We start from the raw sequence: 26,511 nt of genomic DNA, 5'->3' as shown, positions 1-26,511 counted from the left end.
AAATAATACATTACTAACTAGAGCAATTGTAATTGTTTTTACATTTTACATTAGCAGCCTAAAAGTCAGGCATGGCAATCAGACCACAATTATTCTAACTGTTAATAAGCGGTACGTGTTAAGTGGTGTTTCTTTTCCTTTCTTGGATCCCTCTCATATATATATATTTAAATATTTTCTAAGTATTACCAGGCTGATTTAAGAATGCATCAGGTATTTTACAGTTTAATGCTTCCAGCATCTGCTCCAATTATTTTAAAAGGTTAAAACACGAAGCAGAGAGCCAAGTTATCATTATCCCCCCAACGTTATTAAGCGACACTGTCGAGCCATTTCCAGCAGAAAAAACAGCTACACCATTTGCACAGGCTGCAGTAACTGAATGATCACTTCAAAAACATCCATGTGATATGACTAGGCCAAAAAAAAATTATGATGCAGAATGGTACAGACATTGGCAGATGGAGTAGGGAATACTAATCATTATTAAAATACAGTATTAAAACAGATACCTGAGCAACCTGATCTAGTGAAGGCTCTATGGCAGGGGGATTGGAACTAGATGACCTTTAAGGTTCCTTCCTACCCAGGCCATTCTATGATTCTGATACCTGTTTCATTTTTTATGGAACACACTCAGCTATCACAACTCTTTAGACAGTGTTATTGCCCATGCTATTGCCCCAATTTCTTCCGCATTCCAACTTTTGTCACTAGACAAACAGCACTGTTTTCCCCATAGTACAATCCCTCAAGCATTATAATAATTACATTTTAATTACCCAAAATGGTAATTGATTTCCTTACACCACATAACACAAGTCATTTGTTTCCTTTAAAAGCAGTATCTGAAAACTCAGGGTACAAAAAGTTACAAATAATTTAAGAAAATGTCCAAATCATTGAGTAAATCACTCTGTAAATCAAATACCACTACTTGATTCCATCAGTGATTCATTTAATCACATGGCTAATTCTTAAAATCCAAATTGTATTTTCTTACCTCAGCAGCTTGTGTCTCCTGGTGTAATAAAGTTAGACCTGTCAAGTCTTCCAAGAAGGAATGTGAAGAATTAAAAACTTTAGCAAGGAAATTAAACCCTTCTCGTTCATACTGCTCCAGGACCTGTCAAATACAGAAACAGAAAAGTATTTAAAATATAATACCCATAACATAATCCATCATTATATTTTGCTCACAAAATAAAAGCACAAACTTTCTTAACACTCAAAAAATGACTGTATATTGTAAGCAGGTAAAAATTTCCCCAACTCTATTTCTAAAGTGAGGAAAAGTGAGGGCAAGAGGGAATGGAAGTGGAGTTTAGGATTTCCTAGTTTTAACATATCTTTAAGCTTATAACAAGACAGATGATATTGCAGGAAGAAACACTTTGCTGCAAAGTCATGAAAGCAGCATTTGAGTTACACAAAACACAGTAAAGACTGTTCCAGTGGATCAGCTGAAGGGAAAGAACCATGCTAGGACAGACAGAAAAATTGCCCGATTCAGTGTCCAAGTCCAACATCCTCCCAGACTCCAGTGATTCATGGTTCTGAGATTATTGAATCTTAAAGGACTCTCTATTTTTCTGCTCTAATTTTCGCAGCTTATCTTTTATTTGGAGAATTTTACAGACTCCTACAAGAACTGTGAGGAAGGTTTTAGCTTAGATAGATAAACTATTTGCCAGGCTGATTTCAATCCAGTGTGATGGAGACTGAGGGAACAGAAGAAAAATCTCAAAGATAAAGATGATTCCACAAGTTTTGTGAAAGCAGGTAGTCAGAAAATGGAAGGAACTTATGACTGAGCAATCCCAGTATCTGTTGTTTCCCTATTTTTGTTCCAGGTTGTACCACTGATTATTTAATACCCTGCTTTGCTGTCACCAGGCTCACAGATGAAGAAGCTGAGCTTGACAGACTCCAAAGCAAGAGAGGTTCGTGTAGCAGAGCAGGATGCATGTAGGGACCTCAAAACCACACAATATTTAAATACAAAGGAGAAATATAAATGAAATCAGAGCTAGAGAGACAGGGGAAGGATCACCGGGATCACCCTGGATCAGAAGAGGCAAGCTTTTCAGAAGAGTGGAAATGAGAGTTCCATTATGAATTCATCTTAATTCATCCAAATCATAGAATCCTAGAATGACTTGTGTTGGAAGGGACCTTAAAACTCATCTTGTTCAAACTGCTGCCATGGGCAGGGACATCTTCCACTATCCCACATTGCTCCAAGCCCCTTTCAACCTGGCCTTGGACACTTCCAGGGATGGGGCAGCCACAGCTTCTCTGGGCAACCTGTGCCAGGGCCTCAACACCCACACAGAGAAATATTTCTTCCTAAAAACCTACTCTCTTTCAGTTTGAAGCCATTGCCCCTTGTCTGTCACTACAGTTCCTGAGGGACAGTCCCTCTCTGGTTCCCAGTAGCCCCTTCAGACACTGGAAGGTGCTCTAAGGTCTCCACACAACCTTCTCCCCTCCAGGCTGAACAGCCCCAACTTTCTACATGTGTCTTCACAACTTACTCTCCACAACCTTATTCTTCTCTAGTTTAACAATTCCTAATTGTCTCAAATAACCTTTGCACTGATAAATCTTAACATTCTGGAAACTTGCACCACCCAATAGCATTTTTCAGCAAAACACATCTAGTGAGCTTTTACACCAAGTCTTGTTCAAACTCATTTAAAAATATATTTATGTTTAGCTGACAGAATTGTGAGTTTACTGATAAAACCAGACTGGGATCTTCACTCAGATCTTCATGTAAAATGCCCATTTAGCAGAAAAATTATCTAATGCATACTTAGGTTTCAAAAGAACACAAACAGAAACACAACTATGAAAAAGACAGATGTAGGTGACTATAGCAAACACTTGGCACCTTCTTGACCACACTTTATGCTTCTAAAAGAGATAAAACCAGCACTTAGTGTTCTCTAACTAAACCATTAGAAATCGTTCTTCATGCTTTATTTATTTATTTTGGCATACATGGGGGTTTGTGTATTTTTTCAATTACCCATAACATAATCAGAAATCAAAAAACAAAAAAATATTAAAATATTATTAGAAGCATTTCTTTGTGTTTTGCTTGTGTATTTTATTCCTAAGAATCGAAGTAATATGAATCTTCAAATGTAATGCAGAGAACTGTACAACTTTAGCATTTCATTTGAGATGCATCCTCTTAATATTATCACTTAAATACACTCAAATTGCACTGTGGATAGACACATATATTTAATGACTATTTTGTGTTTCAAAATTAAAATAAACCAAGTGAAGTGCAGAAATCTCTTGCATTTGGCTCTTTGTGCAATACTGTATGCAGATGCCAACTTCTAAGTTTGGAGCATGTTCATAGCCCTGCCTGTGCATATCTCTCAAAGCCATCAGTGTTCTCCAATGTGCTGCTGTTGCTACTTCTTGGAACCACAATACAGAGCTCAGGAGGCAGATTTTTCATGATGGAGGCCAGGTTATAGGTCATGGCACACTGAAACCATTTCCAGCGTACACACAGTAAAATCTAGCCTTTTTTTTTTTTTAATTTTACAGCATATCCATGAAATGCAGGGACAACATTTAAGATATTTTGGTCTCTTCCCAGAGGTAAAACTTGTTAAAGATGTAAACTACCTTGGGATATGCAAATATTATGAGCTGAGGGAAGAGTTGAGTGCAACCTTACTATATACAAGTCATTTATCAAACAGCCTTTAAATCTGGTTGATTTTGTTACTCAGCTAACTATGCTTTGATCCTCATTTCCAAAAAACCTGTGATTCGGGTCTGAAGTGAGAATTTCCAGGTATTGCTTCCTCAGTAAGTACATGAGTTCAGTGTGCCAGAGTGCTCTGCATGAACTGCCCTGTTCAGCTCAGAGATTTGCTAACCTTCCCATCCTCCCTGCCAGAGCCAGGAATGGATTCTGTGTGCCCACACAGAGCAGGCAGCATGACCACACTGGCACCCACACTGGCTAGCCCTCCTTAGGGATAAACCACCTGAAGGATTTTTAATTAAATCCAAGTGCCCTTTCTATCGTGATTACCAGGGAAGAGAGTAGGAAGTCTCACATTAAATGCCTTTTGAAGTATTAATAAGATCACGGAACCACAAGCTGCAGGTATACTATCTTTGGACTTAGTGGACTACAGATTTTTTTTTCAAGTTAGGTAGAAATGATACATATTACTATGACCAAATCTGCTATTGTTATGGAAAGATTAAATAATTTATTTTCTCCCTGTAGTAACTCCATCATGCCACCCTGCTCTGTGGCAGTGACCTTCCATAGTGCTCCAATGGAAAACTTAGGTTTGGGTAACAAATTTGACGCTATAGTATCTTAAAGTACGAATAAAAAGAGTATTTTTTCTTCTACTATCAGCCAGAGAAACCTGAAAAGCTTTATTGAAAAATGTACTTGCTGATTATAATTGCTTGTTGTTTATATGGGAGCAGCTTTTTATGGGAGCAGCTTGCTGAGTAGAAGTATCTGTTAACTACTTTTAAATCTGAAATCCCAGTCACATGGCCCAACAAACTTCATACCAGGGAGCCAAAAAAGGACCTGACAGCAGAACTCTGTTGCCTGAGCAGTGGTGGTACCACTGAAGAAGACATACATTACAATGAAATCCTTTTAATAGATACGCTGTGACTCAAAAAATATTTTGTTACCTTCAGGGATTTTATTTCCCAATTCAGATAATTAAAACTTTGCAATGCCACAAAGAGGATAAAAACCTTTAATGTGCTCATATCTAACCTTTACTACACAAATTCAGTAGCAACTGTTCTCTGATAAATGCAATATGGCACATATGTTCATTAGCCACTGAACAGACCTCAGAAAGAAAAAAGAATGAGGAAACATAAAACTCATCTCAGATTCCCATGCCAGGAGACCACACAGGGACACTCTGTGGATCATCAGGAATAAAGCCAGTCAAGACAACAAACAGACACAAAATAATTCTAAAAAATGTTTCCAGATTTAATAAGTTGGCATGAGCTTGCTTTTGCACTTCTGAACAATTCTCTTCGCTGCTGACACGACACTTGGTACCAGTGTGATCACTCTGAGTAACAGCTTTATGGGAGGAAAATACTTGAGAGATGTTCTAATTTTTATTACTATTGGTCTCAAACTAGTTACTGTCTGACCACAGATGTGAAAAATCCTGCATGAACTTTTCCTGGGAATAAAAGTGTCCCTAATATGTCACTATGCAGCAATTAATTTCTCAAGCAGAAAGAACTGCAAAGCAGTAACAACAAAAAGAACCAGAAGGGTATAATTCTTGCACCCTGCCTGGAAAGCTGGAGCAATAATGATTTATTAGGGCATTCTTATCTCTTTTTTCAATTGTAGGTCATTTGTCAGACTTAGGAAGAGAACTGGAAAGTACCATGTCCTCTCTACTTCAGAGCAGCTACAGGAGAATATACATTGTAGTGGAACAAATGAAGTTGTGGATGCACATTATCACAACAGGGCCAAATTAATGTATTGCCAAAGTCTCCCATGTAAACAATAGCCAGTAACCCATTTCATGAGCAATCTTTTTATTCTCATCTGTTTACTGAAGGAAAAAAACCCCAAATCTTATGGTAGCAAGAAAGAAATACAGATCTAGAGTAAAAGAACACGTTTTGAAACGGGAAACAGATGTGCAGCCTTGATGTTATATTCTTTTTAGTGGTATTCTGCACAAAGAAGACTCAATTGCTGGGTAGAAAGACATCCAGAAAGAGAGCCTGGCTCCAGTATTGCTTTATAGCATACAAGTTAATACCTGGTTAAGTAAACACACAAAAAACAAGCTCCTAACCCAAAGAACCTGGCTACTGATACAAAACTGGCTCGTGGTTTATGCCTTATTTCTGTTACAGAAATTTAAAACTTTTCACCAGTATTCACATTTGGGTTTTTTTCTTTTTTAGGTATTTTGCATCTGCAGAGCTTGAAACAGTGTTGTTTACTTTCTTGGAAAAATAAAATAATAATTATTAAAACTAGATTGTTTACACTAAGAAAGATCTATGGGTAGCCCACCTCCAAAATGAGGGGTGCTCTGTTTTACACTCTTCCTGGCTTTAAACACTTTCTTCAAAGATGACACAGCACACTTCCCTCCCTGCCCTGCCTCGCTCAAAGGGGGCAGACACTTCACTGAACATTTCAGAGTCACGAAAATCACAATATTCAATGTCCTATTTAGAAATTTGTCATGTCTCCATATATTTGTGCACACTGTTAGCTATCTGGTTATCACAGGTAAAGCAGAGTGAATAGAGAACTACTGTGTAGCTTGCTGAAGAGAGACATTTCAGTTTCAACAGCTACTTGGAAAATAAGACAGACATGTAAAAGTCTTGCCAGTTCCCTCTTCAAAGTTCAATATATCTGCTATTAAAACAGCAAGTTTAGTGAAAGATGACAATGCTGTGAAGAGCCCTCTTAAATGAGAAGATAATAAGTTGAGCCATTGGGACCTTGGGCCCAGGCAGTTGCACAGCACTGCTAATGTTCAAAATTTTTTCATGAAACCCATAATTCTGGTTTCCTTAAAAATCCCTCATCTCCTAGACTCTTTCCATGAAGTTCTCAATTTTTATTGCCATTTGATCCTAAGAAGTTGTAAAAAAAAAAGTTTAATAAGGTGATGCTGTAATACATCTATGAAGAAGAATGCAACAAAACTGAACTTTTGTGAAAATCAGGTAATGATTTTTCAGAGACTCAGTTCATGATACTAGAACAAAGAAGTCTGATAATGTTACATGAGCACAAAATTGATTCTTAACCTTTAGATAATACTGCAAGTGCATTCACACATGATTAAGTTTTAAGAACAAGATCATAGAAAAAAGTTTTGAAAAAGGCTGCACTCCAGGCACACAGTGAACAAGGCTACACTGGAAACATAGGACAGCTATAAGATACAAGGCAAAAACTGCATTTTTGGCTCATGTCCAAATAATTAAAACACCCTCAGCATACACAATTCTCTCCTTAACTTCCCACAATCAGTATTAAAAATGAGAGTAAATCAGTCTAAAACCTTACCTAATCTGAGTACAATGTGCTGAAAAATCATTTAAGGAACAGATTGCTGCTTTAATTTAGAGAAGGAATGTATTCAGACAAATGTGGTTTTTGTCTGTTGCTATTTCCTACACCAATTTGGAATGGCAACGGACAGAAAATGGAGTACTAACTTACTGAAAAACTGGCCCTGAAAAGTCTCAACAAGATTTTTTTTACGTTTTGAACTTTTCAATTTCTCCTGGAAAAAAAAAAAGAAAAAAAGGAAAAAGGAGGAAAAGTAGAGTTCTTAGAAATTTAAGATATGTCATTCTTGCCAACATTCAGTTCTTGGGAGCTGCATGCATTCTGAGTTTTTCTGAAGTGACCCTGATGTGCTTTATACAAAAGTAATAATTTTTCCTGATATGATTTGATCGAGTAATAATACAGACAAAACCAAGATTTTTATTTTAGCTACTCTTTCCTTTCTAAAATATTTCTCACCAATTAAACATAACAGCATTTGCAGATTCCAGTCAATACAAGGATTCTACTGCAGAGCATACAAGTTTAAGGCACTCCCTGCCTGAATGTATTAGTAAATAGAAAGGTAATGGGAGAAAGGAATAGAGAGCATAAGAAAATAAACATCTCCATTCTAGAGATGAAGGAGGAACAAAAGAGTTTTCTTGTAGCCAATACCATTAGATCATCTGTCCTGACTTCTTTTAACACATTGGCATATCCTTAAGTCACCTAATTGCCATTTCCTGCTCACTCCATATTTTACACCGGATGGATACTAAATACTTTATTTATCCCCATTCTGCTTCCTGTCCAGAATTTATGCTGATCAGCTCATCAGCAGTTACAACATGTTTGGTTCCAGTTCATTCTGGCATTAGTCACTATTTATTATACAACAACTCAAAAAGCCTTTCTCTTTCCCTGGTCCCATCCGAGGGCACTGACAATTCAGGGCTGGATAACATGTCCCATATACTGGGACAGACATCCATAGCACAGTGCTGGGGTTGGCCTTGAAGGAACAGTCCAGATGCAGCAGAGATTCCCTAATGCTGGGAATGAAGCAAGGTCACTTCCCCAACATCGAAGAAAATGATTCTTCTCACAGAAAAGCAACTGCCTGATGCTGAAGGCTGCTCTGGCTGCCTATACAATTTGATTATACGAAGACAGGAGGAGTCCATCTCTGAAGGGGTGACTTAAGCAAGCCAAAAGCCACTACTGGGTACTGCACATAAAGTCATGTATTCCGTCCAGTTCTCCCCTGCCATCAGCACTTCAACAATAAGGCATGGTCTGTCAGACACTAAGCACCCAAAACTACCACTGCCCCAAATAGAAACTGCAGCTGCTCAGTAGTTTCAGATCTAGGCTTAAAAATCCATATTTTGTAGACTATTTCAGAGCAGAGGATTTCATTATCTGGAAGTGTACAATATCTATGCAAAACAGCACTGGAAGAACAGTAGCATTTTCTTCAAAACTGTATTTACTGGATTTCATAAATTGCAACTGTTTTATCATCTTTGTAATTAAATTGCCTTCACTCTTTTCCAGTTTCAAAGAAAACAGAAGTAATTATGCAGAGACACAGATATGGGCAACCCTGTAGAAATGTGGAAAAAACAAATAAAAGTCAAACTTAACTTTAACTGTTCAAAAACACCTATGTGGGCTTTTCTAAACAAAACAACTGCTTTCCAGTAAAGCAAGGCTGATGATTTAAGTTTAACTAAAGAAAACAGGCATCGATGTAGACCACTCCTGTCAAAGACTGCAATGAGAAAAATGCAGAAAAACATACAAGAAACATATTTTTACTACTTTTAATGCTATTTAACTTGGAAACAAGTAAATTAGTCAATATCATGAACCAATCAGTCACACTAGTTGCTTCTTGGACTGAACTCACTGGGATTCTCTGCAACATAACTTCAATTCTACTATCTAACATGGAGCATTGCCACATCAGCATAAACAGACATGCTGTTTCACTGAAACAACAGCAAACAACCAATTCACCAAAGAAATACAGAATAATAAAATATTTCTTTACTTCTTTAACTTTTTACTGAAGGGCAAAAATGTGTTACCTATTTACTAGGAGGGATTCTTCATCTAGCAACTTTACTACTCCAAAACCAGAAGTAATAACAACAGAACTGCTTATTCTCTAGAGCAAAAGGAAGAGAGAATCACACAAATTTCAGAGCTTTATGTTCTCTGTTCTTTTTTTCTCCCTTCCTCTTTGTCTTTCCCTTTCAAGGAACCTCCTTAATTATCTAATCAGCAGAGTTCAGAACTTACAGTGCAAAGATCACAATACCGAAGAACAGTTCCTAAAACACTTTGCAGTAAACCTGCACTCTATCCACTCCCTGCTGTCAGGAAGGCAAGACCCCAAACCAGAATGATCTGGGAAGGAATATTGTTTACTCTGTCATTTAAACCCATTTTCTATGCCAAGTTGTACTTACACTCCCTAAGATCGTAATGGTTGCATTTGCCATGCAGAGAAGTCTTACCTGATCAAGACTAGTGGATTGGAGACAATAAATGCAATTATCTTTGGCTTAGGGGCTGGATAATAAAAACTGGTTTTGCTCAGCAAAGTATGAAAGACACAAATCTCCAGTGTTCAAGATTTAAAGACAGTTGCAAACACCACACTCAAAACAAGCACTTGGACACTGCATATCCAGCTGCTACCTTCAGACAGATCCACCTCTCCTGAAGTCGGAAGTTACAAAATGCACCCTCCTCTCAGGGCCCTGAACAAAAAACAGATCCTCACCCGTGCGAAAATATTTGGGTGGGTGGTTTAGTATCACAAGACACAAACTGATCTTTCACTTTGTATAAACTGCCAATTAATACAGATCAATACACTAACAAGAGAATCTGAAATGGAATAATGTCTCATCAATTTCCTGTGGAGAAGCACAATTTCTTCTCCTTAAAAAAAATAGTAAGTAATAACAGCAAGAAATTAGTCCTCACTGTAACTCCAACTAAATTACAACAGAGAATAAGAATGTAGTCAAAAAGAGAAAAAAAAGTCTCCTGAATTCTTTTATACTTGATAGATTTATCTTAATTGAAGAAAACATAACAATAAATTGACTAAGAAGCCATTTCACAGATATGTTAGAAGTTGAAACAAAGAAACAATGGAATGGCTAAGAGTAATTGTTTTTTAAAGACATCCAACATCATCATGTCTGGTGGGGCAGAAGAGCACAAGTAAATGCTGCCAGCAGCAGCATTAGTTAAACTATCCTTGTGAGCTGCCTGAGTTTTTAAATAACCTTATTTCTCTTCAGTACCATAATATAAAGCATAACATAAAGTTTTGCTTCATTTTAAAAAATCCTCTCTTCTGTTGACATTGGGGGGCTGTTTGGTGTCAACAACCTCTTTTATCTATTAAACATCAATCAACCTGCATCCAGCACCTCTGAATAGCTGGTGCAAAACATCCATCGTTTCCGACTCACAATCCAGCCACAGCAGTGCCAACACACGTCAGTCTCCTGCTTGTTGAATTTTGGTAAAGGGCATGATCTAAGATTTAACATAAATATGTTCTATCTTTCCCCATGTCCCTTCCTTTCACAACCTGTCCTATGGAGTTGTTCTGTGCAAGGGAGTTGATTCAGCACTACTGTCTTCACATAGGATTAGCCATGATGTTCCCAGTCATCAGGATGGACTAAGCAAGGAGTAACTTCCCCACTTACACACGCTTCATTAAAACCACGTATTTTTTCTCAGATATAGGACAGAGATAATTAGCTCTCTCCTACCCTATTAGATTCAGTGTTGTTATTATTCCATTGTATGTATATATAGATATACCTACATGTTCCATTTTTCAGTGATCACCTCTCCTGTCTGTACAGCCTCCACACCCTCTTCTCTGTTCACAAAACAGGACAATATAACTTTTAAGATTTCTGAGGTTCTTTATCACATTTGCTATCCTCTAAAGGAACAAAATTCCACCAAAATGGTCACATTACCATGGTCATAATTTCTTAGCATGTGATGTGGCATATTTAGTCCCCATTACAAATTCATTCTGTAAGTATCCTTCTATTTGGGATACTCTACATTATATTTTGTTGACTTTATTGTAAAAATTCAGTATTTATAAAATAGTAAGACCAGGTATTATTTTGAAGAATGCACACCTTTCAGGCAATGAGCAGTAAAACATCCTCACCGTGACTAATTTTGAAAGATAAATGATTTCAATTCTTTAACTGAATTTAAAATTTATTTCCAGAGAGGTAAAGGCTGCCTGATATTTCAAAAGTTACGGGTAAGATAATCCTGCCTCCTGCTTCCCCCATTTAAAAAGATATTTTTCAAAGAGCAAAAGCAAAAGTGATAAATTTCTGTAACTCACTATAAAGCAAATTTCTATGCCAGCTTAAGAAAAGTACTAGATTTAAGTCAGTATGTTGAAAATATGCCTAGATGTATCTACGACACATTCTTCAAGTCTGAATGAATCTACCCAATACTACAGAGGCTGCACTGTAAATGGACAAGCCAAGCATTAACATATGTAAATTCAGGAAATAAGGATTTCATTACGCAGACTCAATATTACAGCCCAGCTCCAGAAATAACTCTTTTAAAACATTCTTTTAGATTTTTGAAACATTAATTCCTGAAGGACAAACATTTAATTTCCTTCATCATTTCTGCAAGCTGTAAGAGCTGGGTTTTTTTAGTAAGGGAAAGACCAAGGCTTTCCCCCCCCCCATGATTTTTACATCTCTGACATCAGCACAATACTTGAATTGAGAAATGTAGAATATAAAATGATTCAAGGGTTTCACTGACAGATTGTACAATATGCTACTACTGGGAGAGAGCAAATGGGAATGTTTTTGTCAGTGCAGCTGGGGCAGATATGAAGGGACTTGCTAGAATCAAAATTAAAATTATGTCAACTGAAAAACACCAGTAAGTTGAATATTGCAGGTTACTGTCATAACTGATCAGAAGAGTTCAAAGTAAAAATGCGTGCACAGCAGTCAGCACATGAGAACAATGAAAGCACTGTTAAATCTACGTGATGATACATTTCAAAACTGAAACACTCACAAATAATTTACGCAACCCAGGCACTTAGTAAATGTCACGGTAGAAGTGTTTAATGTATTCCTGAGACGTTAAAAAAACATTTGCAAAAATAGGGGAATACCTTGACTGAAAGCAGAAATTGTAACATAATGTCTAGAACACCATCCATGATCCCAGTGTCTGTCCCTTCCTCACATGCAATGAAAATGAAAAACATTTAATGCTAAGTCAGTGAGTTTACTCAGTGGTCAAAAAACTACCTCAGCAGCTCAAGTTTTCAGCACACTGAATGGAGAGTTGAGAAAGAACTTGAAAATTACTAGATATACAGTGATTTTTTAAAATTTCATAGTGGGAATAATTACATGAGAATGATTGTAGTAGGGGAAGGAAAAATATCTTTAAGGAAAACAAGCCAGCTTTCCAGCACATGGATGATAAATCCTATCTCAGGAGAAAATGTGAGATATAAGTAAAAACAGAGGAGGCATCTGTATATCCAAGTTGGTTGATAGCAATTATCCCTAATGACATTAAACTCTGACTCTGTGAGGTCTCCTTGTTCGTTCCACAATGCACAACAAGGGGAGCAATAACATGAAAATGTTCATTACCTTCACTAAAATATAAACACTGGCAGTTTTGCATTAAAATACATATTTTAACATTCATGTGTCAAGGCTTAAGTCAGTTGTCTGCAAGGATCTAGTAGCACAGGATCAGGACTGCTCTGCTTTTTTAATAAACTGCAGTGCTGCTTGTCATAATATTATGAGCAAATACGCTGATTTTGCCCCTGTAAGGGTAAATAGACAGTGTACTTAGCACAGGAATAAGCTTAATATTCGCATTCTGTAAGTAAAGTAGCTGTTGCCAATAAATACCCATACTAAAGAACTTTGGGCTCTCCCTTTTCAGTGACAGAACAAGTTTGGCACCAGAAGAGCTCCTCAGATCTCCACTGGCACAGCAGCGCCCTTAGCTCTGACAAGGGACATTTTGCATTCCAGCACACACTTCTGCAGAACCAGAATAAGACAGGAGGGGAAATCATACAAGGAAAATTTGGCCCAGAATAAAAATAGAATGGTTTCCTGCTGCGACCACCCCAAAATTCCTGAACAATTGCCTTTGGGAAGTTTGTCAGGCATGTAGCCTGTTCAGGACAATTCTGGATATGGAATAGTTGGCTGTTGGACATCTGGTCTCCTCAGCTTCCAAACCAGAGATGAAGTAATCAATGTTAGTCAAACCGAAAAGGACTCCAAACATGCCGATCATCAGCGGCTTCTCCTAAGTCATCCAGCTATGCTGGATGGATTAAGAACATATTGGAATTTTTTTCAAATTCCTAATTTGTTAGTTTTATGTTTTAAGAGTTACAGAGCGGTAAGAGCTCAAGAGAGAGAATGCTGACTTAAGAAAGAAGAAAATGAACATGGTGCCAGCAAATTCAACTATATCAGCAAAGCCACTTCTGTGCTAAACATCTGAATCTACAGTAAATCTGATATAGAGTAGGATGAAATTATGCTAAATTACCATATTAAAAAAAAAACCAAAAACAAAAAAACACCCCCATACAACAAACCAGCATACAGACTACAATTAAATTGTAATTGGATTTGTCATTTCAAAGTATTAGCATCAGATTTCCACATAATGCAGGATGACATATTCTTGTGCTAATAAATAGAAAGTTAGAAAAGTAAACAAAGCATGTGTTTCTACTGTAAGGAAATACGTGCACCAATGAAGCAACCTTTTCAGCACAGAAGTAATTTAATACCCAAACCACATGAAAAGTGATCTCTCTGGGAATAGCACAGCTGCTAAAATCCAAGTCAATTTTTATTAAATCGTCAAGTCTGTTTATGCAAAACTGGGCTCTCTTTAAATGACCTCCAAGAGGAAATTATTTGCTAACAAAAAATTTATACCTGCATTTATCTATACAGGAGTACATTCTTATTGTTTTTGTATATCAGTATGTCTTGGATTAGAGATTAAAAAAATAATAGTAAGAAAATAAAAGAAAATGTAACAGTTTAACTCCTCAGGCTCCACCATCAAATTTTAGCTACTGCTGAGCTTTCAGCTATTCAAAAGGGTAGACAAAACTGCTGTTATATTTAGAAATGTGCTAGTTTAGTGCTTCAACTTTTGAGGAGAAATGCACATTAATTGTCCTTCAAACTTGTCAAATGAACCCAGGTAGTCTAGAGGAATAAAAGGAATACTGTAGAATAAGGTATTGTGCAAGTTCTAAAAAATATGACAGTGTCTCAGGAGTTTTTGATGGCTCTTTGCAAGAAGGGCAAGTGCAGTGAAAAGAACAGAAAGAACTTCTTGCAGTCGGTCTCAAGGTGCACAAAAAGGAATCAAATCAATGGCATTCCCAAGCAGTCCAAACCATGAGTCAAAACCTCTGAAACTTCCTATCAAGATATCCCAGTCAGAACTTCTTGAACTTGCACTACATGGCCATAGAAAACTTGCCAAAGAAAACTTTTCAAGGCCACTGTACAGGCAGACAATTCAAGAGCTGCCCCACTGTTCCAGCAGGACACAGCCCAGAGCCCAGAACAGCTGCAAACTGTGAGGTGACTCAGGACCGCCAACACCAGCACCAAAATGAACAGTCTCTTCAATGAAGAAGCAATTCTTTTCCCTCAGTTGTTCTTTATACATCTGTTTTGAATCACAAACCAGAAATTTAATATCTTTACAAATACACAAAGTTGCTTAAGTTCCAGAAAGCTAAAAAGTTGTATCTATCAGACATCAGAAAGGATTTCTTAAACAATATCAATCTTATTCTTTCCCACAAAACTAAAAGATATTGACAGTATTTATGTGAAAAACCTTTCAGAAATGTTTCAGAATCCAATCTCTTCTTGGATTCTTCAGCTGACTAGAACATTTACATGGAGATAGCATGCTAATAGGCGATGTCAAAGAAACTTGGAAAACAGCAAAAAAAGAAGGGTATGAGGGCACAAGAACTTTAGCTGAAGAGATTCCAATCCCTAAGGGAAGACAGAAAAAATGTGAAACATAAAGCAGTCCTTTACTCCAAGACTGACCCAGAGCAACACATATAAATGAAGGACAGACAGACTTACCTTGGCTGAGCAGGCTGTGCACTTATCAAATGCCAAGCTGACGGGAAGAACATTATCAAATCTTGATAAGAATCCTCGGATCTAGAAGAGGAAAGAAAATCACAATACTGTTTTAAAACACTTCCAGAATTCAACATGAACTGGAGATACACAACTTATAACTATGGTATATAACATTCTAACACAGTCACCCTCAGTAACACCTGTAGTAAATTCATACTAACACATATTACTGTTTTTCTATATACAAATAAAGGTACAACTATCTAAATGTAACACTATTTAACCAGAAAGAGAGGTACAGCACCACCTGCAGTTTGTCTTTTCTGAGTGCAAAAATTTGATCAAAAATAAAAAATCATGGTATAACTGGTTAAACATACTTTTATTGTCCATTTCTAACATATAGTCTGAAAACCCAGCTGCTGTGCATTCCTAAACTAGGATATTAATATGATAGGTAAGTTTAAAATTCCAGAGCAAACACTGCAGCATGTTTGAATATTCAGACCATGAACTCTTAAGAGTACTGATCATCCTTTTTGTTCTGTGCTTTTATAGGTCTACTACAATGAAGAGATGTCACAAAGAACAGAACTTTAGTGTAATGCAAATAATAATGCCTTAATTTTGAAGTCTATTATGGAAATCCACCCAACATACACTCCACGCATTTCATGGAGCTGGAATGGTAGAGACCTGGGAAGCCAACAGCAGTTGAAACTATTTAATACTATCACTAGTATTAATACAAAGGTATTTTTGCAGAAACACCAAGCCATAAATAGTATCAGAACACAAAAATACAGCAAATTTGTACACAAAGAAAGATGAAAATAAAACAACAAAATCAAGCCTTTCTGGTACTTCTCCAACAATAAATCAGTACTTGGATCAGCAAATGAACAGGACTTAGATTTGGATTCTGCTTCCTACTGAGATGTGAGAGGTCAAAATATCTCCCGCAGCAGCTGGGCTGGACTTGACTGACAACAGCATTAGCATTGGAACTACAGATAACACTATAGGATATGGGAATAACTAAGTTATAATAAAGTAACACTGAGAAAGCAACAAACTTATCCATTAGTGCCAAAGCTGGAAATTGTTGAGACCCTTCCAGATGAGCAGATCAAAAGTGCCAGCATGGACAAAAGCCTTGTACTGAGGGTATCTGAACCATTCAATCAAGAACTGGATTATTTCTGACCAGTCCCGCAGCTGAGTGTCCACAGTAAAAAGGGGGAAAAATTCAGGGGACTCCTGAGAAAGAACTGAAGAGACTGCAGACTTATTGGAGAGAGAGAACTCAGGGAGAACCTAGGGCAACCCATTGCATAAAATGACCCAAGTATGCACACTGGTCATTACATAAAATTATAAACAAAATTAGACAGATTTTATATAGCCCAGACCCCGTGATACCTGGATGTTGCAAAGAAAACATACTACTACCTTTATGTTTTTCTGAATAAAGGTTCATTCTTAGTGTAAAAAGAAACCCAAAAACCAACAGAATCTAAAAATACTGCTCAGAAACAAATAAATTGTTTATTTATACAATGGAAGTATACAAACAGAGTCATTCAGATAGCAATATAAGGAAAGAGGCACAGAATAATTCTAGTCCCCATGATAATATCAAAGATGATATGATTACAGGGATAAAATCAGGAGACAGGTTTTTGAAGGACTGTATAAGAAATAAGAACAAGTCTATCCAGTAATGTAAAAACTTTATCCTTAGCACATTTGTAACTAGAGTTTGGGTTGAGCAGAAGAATAAAGTGCTGTATTGTACCAAAAATACACGAATATTTTGGAGAACTATAATAACTGAGTTGGTTGGATTTGATTTTTTTTCATATTCTGAAGAGATTTAAAAAGGGAACAAAACTCACTTTGAAATCATCATATAGTTAGCTCTGACAGGGGACAGGAAAGTCAGAGGTTGCCTTATTCACATACTGCCTGCTCCAAAGAACGTCTTGCTAAGTAGGTAGCAGGATCTCTGCGACCACAAGGAGGACAGAACAATGTCAGGAACACAAATACCTTGGCCTGTGTGATGGTTTAATATTATTCATATATTTTTTTAAACAAACATGGAGAGTCAGTCCTTTCAGTAATGGAATCAGCATATTGCATGTTTTTGTTAAGGAGACAAAATCTGTGATATTTGCCTTATATCAGTTCCCAGGTCTTAAACAAAAGCATTTACTCACAAATTATTTACCTGATGAGGAACAAGTCCAAGAGAAGTAGGGGGCTCATTCATTCTATCATCACTACTGCTGGCCACAGCATAACCACTGCCAAAAATCCAAGAAGGAAAATTAGAACGAGACAGCACACTCAAAGTCAAAATTTCCAGTAAGCTTCTAGGCGTTTTGTTACAGCTTATGGTTTAGAATCTGGAAAGGAACCTATCTGGAAAGTCTGTTTCAGAGTAACTAAGATACACCATGGGGATATAAATCAATCTGAGACTTGCAACACACTCATGTCCAACTCCTAAGTCACTTTTTCTTTCACAGATTTTAAAGACAGGAAAAAAAGCCTCAATTTCAAGTTGCAGAATTTCAGAATAATTTCTGTATTAAACCCACCTAATTTTAAATAAGGTTTGCAATACGTGGCTTATCTTGAAGCCCTTCATGTGACACAGATAGTTACAACAGCTGTTCATTACACTCAAACACTGTTCAACAAGAAAATGCCAAGATCAACTAACAGCAATATTTTCTTCTCAATACTTTTTTACTGTTAAGCTCAGAGAGAAAATAAAAAGAAAAACTTAAGATTTGATGAATCAGTTCTCTCAGATACCATTAAATTATACCAATACAGTAAATGTGACCTATACATTACATTAATCTACAGACAACATTACACCTTATAGAATTGTCCTATTTGGTGTGCACTTCTTTCTTCTCAAAAGATTTTATTAAATTTGTCTTATTTCTCAGAGAATACCAGTGCAGAAATGACTCACCCTTCTGGATGCTGTAAAACAGAAACCATTAATTCCACTGCAAGGGCTCCAGCTACCATGGCTAATCCAGGGCGACTGACTGTGCACTGCTGGTCCAGTGTCCGATCCCTAGTGGACTACAAAGATAGACAATTCTGAAGGAAAGAAAAGAAGTAACTCAAAAGTAACTATCTGTTGCTGCACAAAACAACCTCAGTTCTGTGCAATTAATTTCTTTAATCTTCCAAGTAAAAGATAAGCCATTTCTTAATCCTGTGTACATCAACATAAAACAAATCCCTTCATGAAACTTCATTTAAAGGAAATAAATAATTCAAGTCACAACAAAAAAAAACATATAATCACCATTTGCATAAAGATCTACTCACATCCCCTGGTGCCACAACATCATTGCAGAAGTAGCAGCCCAGTTTATAGCCGGGGATATTTGAAAAGAGTGACGATCCCAAAAGATCAGAAGAGCCAGAAGCATTGCTGAAACATGAATCACCAGATTCTTGCTGTTTTGGTTTCTTTAGGCCGTGTCTCATAACAACAAAAGTGTCAAATCCCAAGGCAGCATTGATGACCAACTGTGAACAACAAGAGAGAACAAGAGATTTTAAGTGAGCCAAAAAGGGAGGGGGAAAAAAGGCCTCAAGGCTTTATTTACTGTAAATGTCCCATTATTTACTGTAAAACTCCCACATGCTGTAGATAGATGAACTACCCATTAATTGCATATCTACCATTCTTATAATAAACAACAGAGTTTCTGAAAGGTGCAGAATTCCAGTTATCAAGTACTTCTAAGAAACAAAGCCTAAATAGAAGTCTGTTTTGAAAAGCCACAAACCCTTGCCTTTTTGTGTGTCTTTCAGGGAAATCTGATACAAATTAATGACTCCATCTAACCATTATACAAACCTATGCACACTTGCTGGCAAGAAAGTAAGAGGAACTTCAAGCAGTGAAACACCATCTGTTATCAAAAAAAAAAATCTGCTCAGTAAGGAAAGCAATTAATGATTACTTATGGTCTTCATATGCATATGCTTAGTCACATGGGGAGCACAAGCAGTTGTGGTACAGTTACACTGTCATCATTTTCCCTTTTCTTTCTGGCTTGTGGCAAGCTTGAGAGTTGCATCATCATTCTCAGTATTTCAAATAACTCCTGGATAGTCTCTTTTGTAGTAGTTTATCTTCTCCTCAGTTCTAAAGTAGAACCATGCTGTTGAATCTGTGGTAGCACAGCCAGGTCTACAGCAATTAAAAGACTGCATCTTCTTGTTACATCAATGTGTAAAGCCTGAATATGGTAGTCCACCTTCAGAATATCAGTAAAATGGCACGGCTGGTATTATTGGAAACTAATAACAATGCCAAACACTTCCCACTGCAATAAACTGTTTCTCTCTTTTCAATTTATTGGTTAGCAACTACTTCCATCTAGCTGATTGACCCTTAGCAAGAAAACCCCAGAATCATCTGGTTTTGATAAAGAGACAATGGAAAAGTGTCTCTTGGCATGCATTAAAAAAAAAAGGCGCAAAATTTTACAAGTTCCAGTGTTCAAGAGGAACAAAGGTGTAATATCTGACGTGAGGATTTAACACTTGAGGGGTCTAAGATGCTTGTTTTGGGGAGAGGAAAGTAGGAATATCAAAGAATGACTATATGGGAAAACCAACTCTTTCTTTCCCCATGCACCTGTTTTTATGCACTTTACACACATTCTCATTCACTATGTTCTTCATATTCCACATCCCTTTTTTGAGACCTTGGGGACCAAACTGCAGCAGTACTGCATACAAAATTACAAGTACTCATACAAAATTACATTTGAAACAGAGCTCTCATTAAATGTGTGTCAGCACGAAGTACTGAGCATTTCAGCTTGGACACCTTGAGATTTCACTGCTATGCTTATTCAGTGACAGGGAATTCCATCTCCTCGTATCAAAGGGATCTTATCAAACCAACTAACAGTGATGCAGACACACTATGCCACTGAATAACAGAGAAGTGTCACAAAGAAATTTTAAAATTTGTCATCGAAATATGATTTGAATGCTGCAAGGCAAGTGTAGTGGGGCACTGTTAGCTAAGCAAATGCGAGGGGAGGTTTTAGAGATCATTAAAGCAACCCTATCCTGACTGAACCAGACAGCCTGCATATAAAATATGCATATGCATATAAAACTGTATATATTTCTTACAATTACCAACCACCATACATATGGAAGAGTAGGCTGGCACTTTCCAGTTCAATAGCCAGCTTTGTAAACTTACTCTTTATGCCATTTCTGAGTTGTTTTAAACAGCTAAAAGATTGCTGAAAGACCACAGGTGCAAACTGCAGAGAGGACAGGAGGATTAAGGAGGAATTGATTAAGGTATCAAGTTACACCCACTCACACCTGAAGTTATACTTCAGTGCAGTCCACACTAAAGGGACATCCTGATCTTTCTACTGGCAGTGTAATTCACTGGCAAAGGGAAGTTCATTTGAGCTACAAAGACATACAAGCCTATTGTTCAGGATCAGAAATCTATTTAAATTAAGGAAAGAATGAAGAAAAAGAAATGGTACAATACCTTCCTCTTACTGGCTGCAATGACAGCAGGAAGCCATCGACTCTCTCTAGTGTCCATTAGTAGGAAAACAACATCATGAGCATCAATAAGCTCTTCAAGTTTAGCCACATCCTTCCGAGCCTGTGCCATTGTTACCTCAGAAAAATTCACTGGGTGGCCTGGCATAGGGATGCTCATGTTATAGCCTTCTGAGCTCTAGATGGAGGCAGACAGAAAAAAACAGGTTAAAAAGATAACCTTGTGATTGAATAGAATTAGTATAAAATTCAATACAAAACTGTAGAGTACAAATTCAATTAGTCTTTGGCAGAATGGCAACTTTCTTCTTGACATCTCTCTGTGTGACAGTGCAGTGCTAAAGTTTCTGAGTCTCAGCTGCTGTATTTATTTATCCAGAACACAGCATCTCAGTACACACAAGTTTGGGTCACAAGTGCAGACCAACCCTGTGTCTCACGTCTTTTCAGGCCTAGCAAATTACTACAGGAAGGTAGTTGAATTGCTCTTCATCCCAGAAGTTACAAACATCCCTCACTACAAAGGCAAGCAATTCCATTTACATGTGATTATGATCTGGCTGTTAAACATGTATAAAATCTTTCTTTTGGATTCTCTTTGCAGCCACTTCACACATGATGTTCACAGGATGCAGTTCATATTTCTTATATGGAATACTGACTTAGTTATAGTAAGGTATGTGAAGTATCACACGTTCTGCTCTTTGTTTTAAATTCCTTAGCATCAAATGATTTTGCTGTAATTCAACTAGCCATATGTGAAGTTGATATAGAAGAAAAACACTTTTGAGACTTGTTACTCTAGAGCTTGGCTGTCTGGAGACTTGTATTGTGCAGATGCTGAAAAGAGCATATTCCTGTTGCTGAAACATATTCCTCTTCCAACCTCCTATTTGGGCAAGGCACACTGAGCAGAAAATACTGAGCCAAATAAGCATAAACACAAGGCATATACAATGCAAACAATTAACTCACTCATTTGGAAATATATTAACACAATCTGACAGCCATCTGCTGTAAGAGAAGAATGGATCTTCATATATGTTACAGAAGCATGAGCTTTGCCAAAGCCTCCCTGCCTGTCGCTGAGCTTTAAGCAACTAACAATTTAAAAGTCAGAATTTAAAAGCTGGATGAACCAAAAACAAAATTGCATGGGAAGAGAGAAAAGGAAGGTTGGTGTAATGTGCTTTTGTATAGACCGACTACAAGCACAACTCATAAATCCAGATGAGGCAAATAACCATAAGGGTGAATGTACATTCTAAACATCATAAATATCCCTGAGGATGGTAAAAAGAACAAGGCACATATAGCAGCTTGGGGAAATTAATGCAGTGATATCTGTATTAACCACACCAAAGGATATACCTTTTTTTCCCTTTTTCCCCTCACTGCCACCTCCAAGGGTAGGAAAGCAGAGCTCACAGTGACCCAGCATGCTACCAACAAGAAGCTGCTTCCCAGTGAGAACAGCTCTGTATCACCAGCACACTAGGTAATTACTGGAGGAGGTTCTACCTTCAGGGTCATTATACCCTCAAAAAGTTGTGGCAGGAACAGAAAACTTAATCCATGTTGCAGATGAATAATGTATTTATGGATAACTCATTAAGTCGTACTGCACAAAACTGCTGATCTATTACATAAGCATAACTGACACTGCGGGGGGTAATTTTTGTTCAATAAAGTAACACAAAAAAGTAAAGAAGTAAGTTGAACACCATCTTCATGGAAATATGGTAACCAGGTTTGTAAAATACTAAAATCTTAGCAGAATTCAGAAAAAAACTATACTGTGACTGTAGCTGTAGGAATATAGACAAGTCTAGCAGCTTCAATAGTTTCAACTGTCCCTTGAAAAAAAGACAACACTCATTAGCAAAAGTAGCTGAGGTTCACTTCTGCAGCCAAATGCTGGCAAAAAGAATTCAAAGAGTAGCTTGGGATGGCACATGAATATTATTTTAAGGAGGAGTAAATGCGCATATATCCCCGAAGACACATCTTGCTCATTCCACAGAATTCGAAAATCTCAGGAGTTTCTATGTGATGAAAAGAATTTTGCTTGACTGTTCACAAAAAAGCTTAGGTTTTAAGACCTTCACGCTAAAAAAAAATTTAAAATTACTCTAAATTATCCAAAACAACTTACCATCCCATCAAGTAATAGAGTCGCACACAATTCTTTTTTTTAGAAGTATGTTGACATGTGCAAAACCATAAAAGATAATGTACTTTTTAACACTTTCACTGACAGTTGACCAAAGCTGTGCTAGAGGCTCTAGTGTTTTTGGGGGTTTCTGCATTTCTTTTTAAAGCCAACAGGCAAAATATTGCAATTTGTGGTGCTACCATAACATTCTCTCTCATTTTTATTCACATTTCTATTATCTTCCTGCATTTTTGGTTAAACCATGGCTCAGATCACTTAGGATATAACTGTGTTCAATACATTAAAACTGAACAGAAATGTGTAAGTACAAATAACATTAAGAAATGGGGTGCTGGCATCACTAAATTGTTCTATGAGAAGCATCTACATAAAGTGGCCCCCCAGGCAGTATAGAGTAAAGGATGATAAGATGATAAATACACTGGAGTTCCATGCCTGAATAGTTCAGGAAATGACTATATAAGAGAGGTAAGAAAGTTAAATTCCACAGAACAGCTACATGATTGACTCTGTGCATTACCTACTTGTTAAGAAAAGCTGTGAATCCATAAATGCTGCTATTTCCAAGGCCTCTCTTCTTTTTTATAGTAAAACTCTAAGCTATAGCTAATGATAATCTTAGAAGTGGAATGAAACAAATCAAAGCTGCTTGCCAAAGCATTCCTTCTTGTTTCATCTGCAATGATGAGGTGGTTACTCATCCAACTAGAAAGGATGTAAAATTAAAAAATAAAGCAGAATTCACAGAGAGTAGTCGAGCATTTCAAAGTCAACCAGCAGAAACTGCATTTCACATGCAAAATATTACTCACAATTGAATCAAAGAAAGTAACTTAGACTGCAAACATAAACCCGAGTTTTCAGAAACGCCTTCAGAACCAGCACTGCTGATTGGATTCCCTCGGAAAGGACCATGTGGGTTTCCAAACAGCAAGAGACAGCTTTGGCTACTCCTTCAGTAGGAGAGAAATGAGAACGCTCAAAATCCGGGACAATTAATCATTTTATTCAAAGACATTTAAACTGGTAAATCTGGACTTTATAAGAAGAAAAGCACAGTCTGTGGGAACAGATGTAGCTCCATGGAGAAGCCCAGCGCAGCCACTGGGCTATGAACATCTCCAGCTACAGCAGCTTCACTGCCCAAACCATCCCAAGGCACCGAAATTTTCCCCCAACTAATTAAAGACTTGTTGTTACTCCATGTGCTTGGCCTGCTGCTTGAATCTCACACCTCACATGCTGCCAGCATGATATGAACTGTTTGAACCAGAGGCTTCACTGGGAAGCCTTGTTAATTCTTGTTGGTGCTGGTATGTTTCTCTGTTTATTTACAGATGGTCAAACAGGATACCTCTTCTCCATGAATTCTACTGCAGGAATGAGATTGACCAAAAACTAAATTAGAAACATTGTATCATGAGGTTACACAGGACTGTGCAACTGGTTTCTCCTCATTTGTGCCAAAAAGCTATGAAACCAGGTGTGAGTCCCACTGAAGGCTGATCAGATGTGACACATCCACGGTACAAGGAAACAACAGGGAATGCATAACACTAATGGGGATGCTGTGCTATGAAAACAGTGGTAGGTGCAGAATATTTGAGGTGTATAGTAGAGGAAAAATTCCTTACATACAGTACAGGTTGCACATTGCATATGCTATTACCATACAAGAACTTTTTTTTTCCCTGTGTAATGGCCAGTCTTCGCAAGCGAAGATCCGGGGAAGGTCTTTACACCTTCCAGCCTGCGCATTGGATTTTTTAGGTGAGACACAGTGTGCGTGGAACTGAGCCCACCCTTTAATCCTAAGGTTCATCTGCCGGGGCCAAGCGAGCTTGGACGGTGGCAGCGAGGTCCTTAGGACGTAGGTGGGTTGCCTTTAAGGGCTAACGAGCCCCACCTGCCCGGGAGTGGCCCTGACCGGGAATCGAACCCGGGTCTCGGCGGTGATAGCGCGGCGCCTTTACCACTAGACCACCAGGGGCTCTAGCAAATATATATGCATATACATCATCAACACAGGCTCACTAAAGCACTGTTATTGGCTCCTCTTTATTACTAGAAGCTCTTCTCCAGGTTACATTTAACATTTTTTTTTCCTTTTATTTTTTCCAAGCCTTATCACAATCTCACGATTCCACAATACAGTCTAGTCTTTCGTTTTCTTGGTTATTTCTAACAAGAAAACTCATAACTGTACCAGTCAATACTACACAAACAGCTTTTATTTCCTCTAATTAAACCACTCATTCTTTCTTAATATTCTTGTTTTTGAGTTCCCAAGTATAAAGTGAGAAATCGTGTGACACATGCCCTAGAGAGCATCCTGTTGGTGCTCTGTGTGACACTGCACAAATGCTTTCTCTTCTGTACTTGATATTTAACATTTCTATAACTAAATGAGTATCACCAAGAAACAGTAACACTATAGTGCAGCAAGCTTAAACAAAGCTCTTAGAACCTTCAGAGAGTTTCTCCCGGTTTCCTTACCAAAAGTTCTGAAAGTGAAATGCTCAGAATTTTTTCATACTGGGGATCAAATATTTATTGAATTACTTCTTAGTAGAAATACTGACTTCATAAACAATAATAGTAGGATAATAATAGGGTCAACACAGAGAGAAGAATAAAAGCACAGGGCACTCCTTGGCTAAAGCTAAATGAACCCTGAAATGTTTAGAAATTATCTTTAAAGTTGTTCACAACACTGAGCATCAATGACATAATCTGTATTTCCCTCTTCATAACTCCTAATATTATTATGACTAGTAATAAAGTAGCACTTTAAATACAGAATTGCATAGTGAGTATTCTTACTACACTGAGATGCTTTTGCCAGCTGAGCTCTGGTAACTATAGCTACGTATTCTAAGACAGTCTCAATTCCAAAACAAACACTGTTTTATCAACAGCTGAGTGACTTTCATCACATGCCAAACTAGCCTAAAAAATTTTTGTTCATGATAGAGGATGCTGAGAGTGTGTTTATTCTGAAATTATAGGTCAACTACTTTTCTGGAAGTTAAATATTAACTTATTTTCTTCTACTGTAGCAAATCAATTAAATAAGACTGTAAATTTTAAGTGTAAAACATAACAGAAAATCTCAATGATACATTTATTACGTTTCAAGACCTGCTCCCATAAATGGACAATTAATATGTCTAACCTCATATTTAAGAACAGAAAGTTCCTTAGGACATACTAGACAGAAAAACATTTTACTTCACCATCAATGAACTATAAGATAATTCAGATGGTGCTTATTTCTACTTCATCATTACAAATATTTGTCTCAGTAAAGTTTAACAGGTATGGAGCACCTGAAGTAAAATGCTTGCCGGTTTGTCAGTAACCAACATATCACCTGTGTACCATTTTTCCCTCACTCATAATAATGTTTAATTATTAGCATGTGGAATAGCAATTTAAAG

At 37.3% G+C, this 26,511-nt stretch overlaps 1 protein-coding gene across 7 annotated transcripts in view; it reads right to left on the bottom strand.

Moving 5' to 3' along the window:
• Positions 1-26,511, bottom strand: part of ATG7 (autophagy related 7) — a 107,754-nt gene that overhangs the window by 66,457 nt on the left and 14,786 nt on the right. For 6 of the 7 annotated variants that reach the window (XR_007630381.1, XR_007630382.1, XM_050328270.1 and 3 more), the window contains exons 13-18: positions 20,879-21,073; positions 18,667-18,870; positions 18,299-18,414; positions 17,540-17,615; positions 15,304-15,384; positions 1,004-1,126 (exon numbers count right to left, since the gene is read on the bottom strand). Coding sequence is in view for 4 of the 7 variants with exons in the window: in XM_050328270.1 (XP_050184227.1) it covers positions 1,004-1,126; positions 15,304-15,384; positions 17,540-17,615; positions 18,299-18,414; positions 18,667-18,870; positions 20,879-21,073 (795 nt within the window). In the remaining 3 variants the exon portion in view is untranslated. Of the gene's footprint in view, positions 1-1,003; positions 1,127-15,303; positions 15,385-17,539; positions 17,616-18,298; positions 18,415-18,666; positions 18,871-20,878; positions 21,074-26,511 lie in introns of those variants that run through there. The other variant, XR_007630383.1, reaches the window with a different exon arrangement.

The sequence above is a fragment of the Myiozetetes cayanensis genome, unplaced genomic scaffold (genome assembly GCF_022539395.1).
Source record: "Myiozetetes cayanensis isolate MyiCay16 unplaced genomic scaffold, myiCay2020 scf39, whole genome shotgun sequence".
Classification (NCBI taxonomy): Eukaryota; Metazoa; Chordata; class Aves; order Passeriformes; family Tyrannidae; genus Myiozetetes; species Myiozetetes cayanensis.
This window is presented reverse-complemented; position numbering and strand designations above follow the sequence as displayed.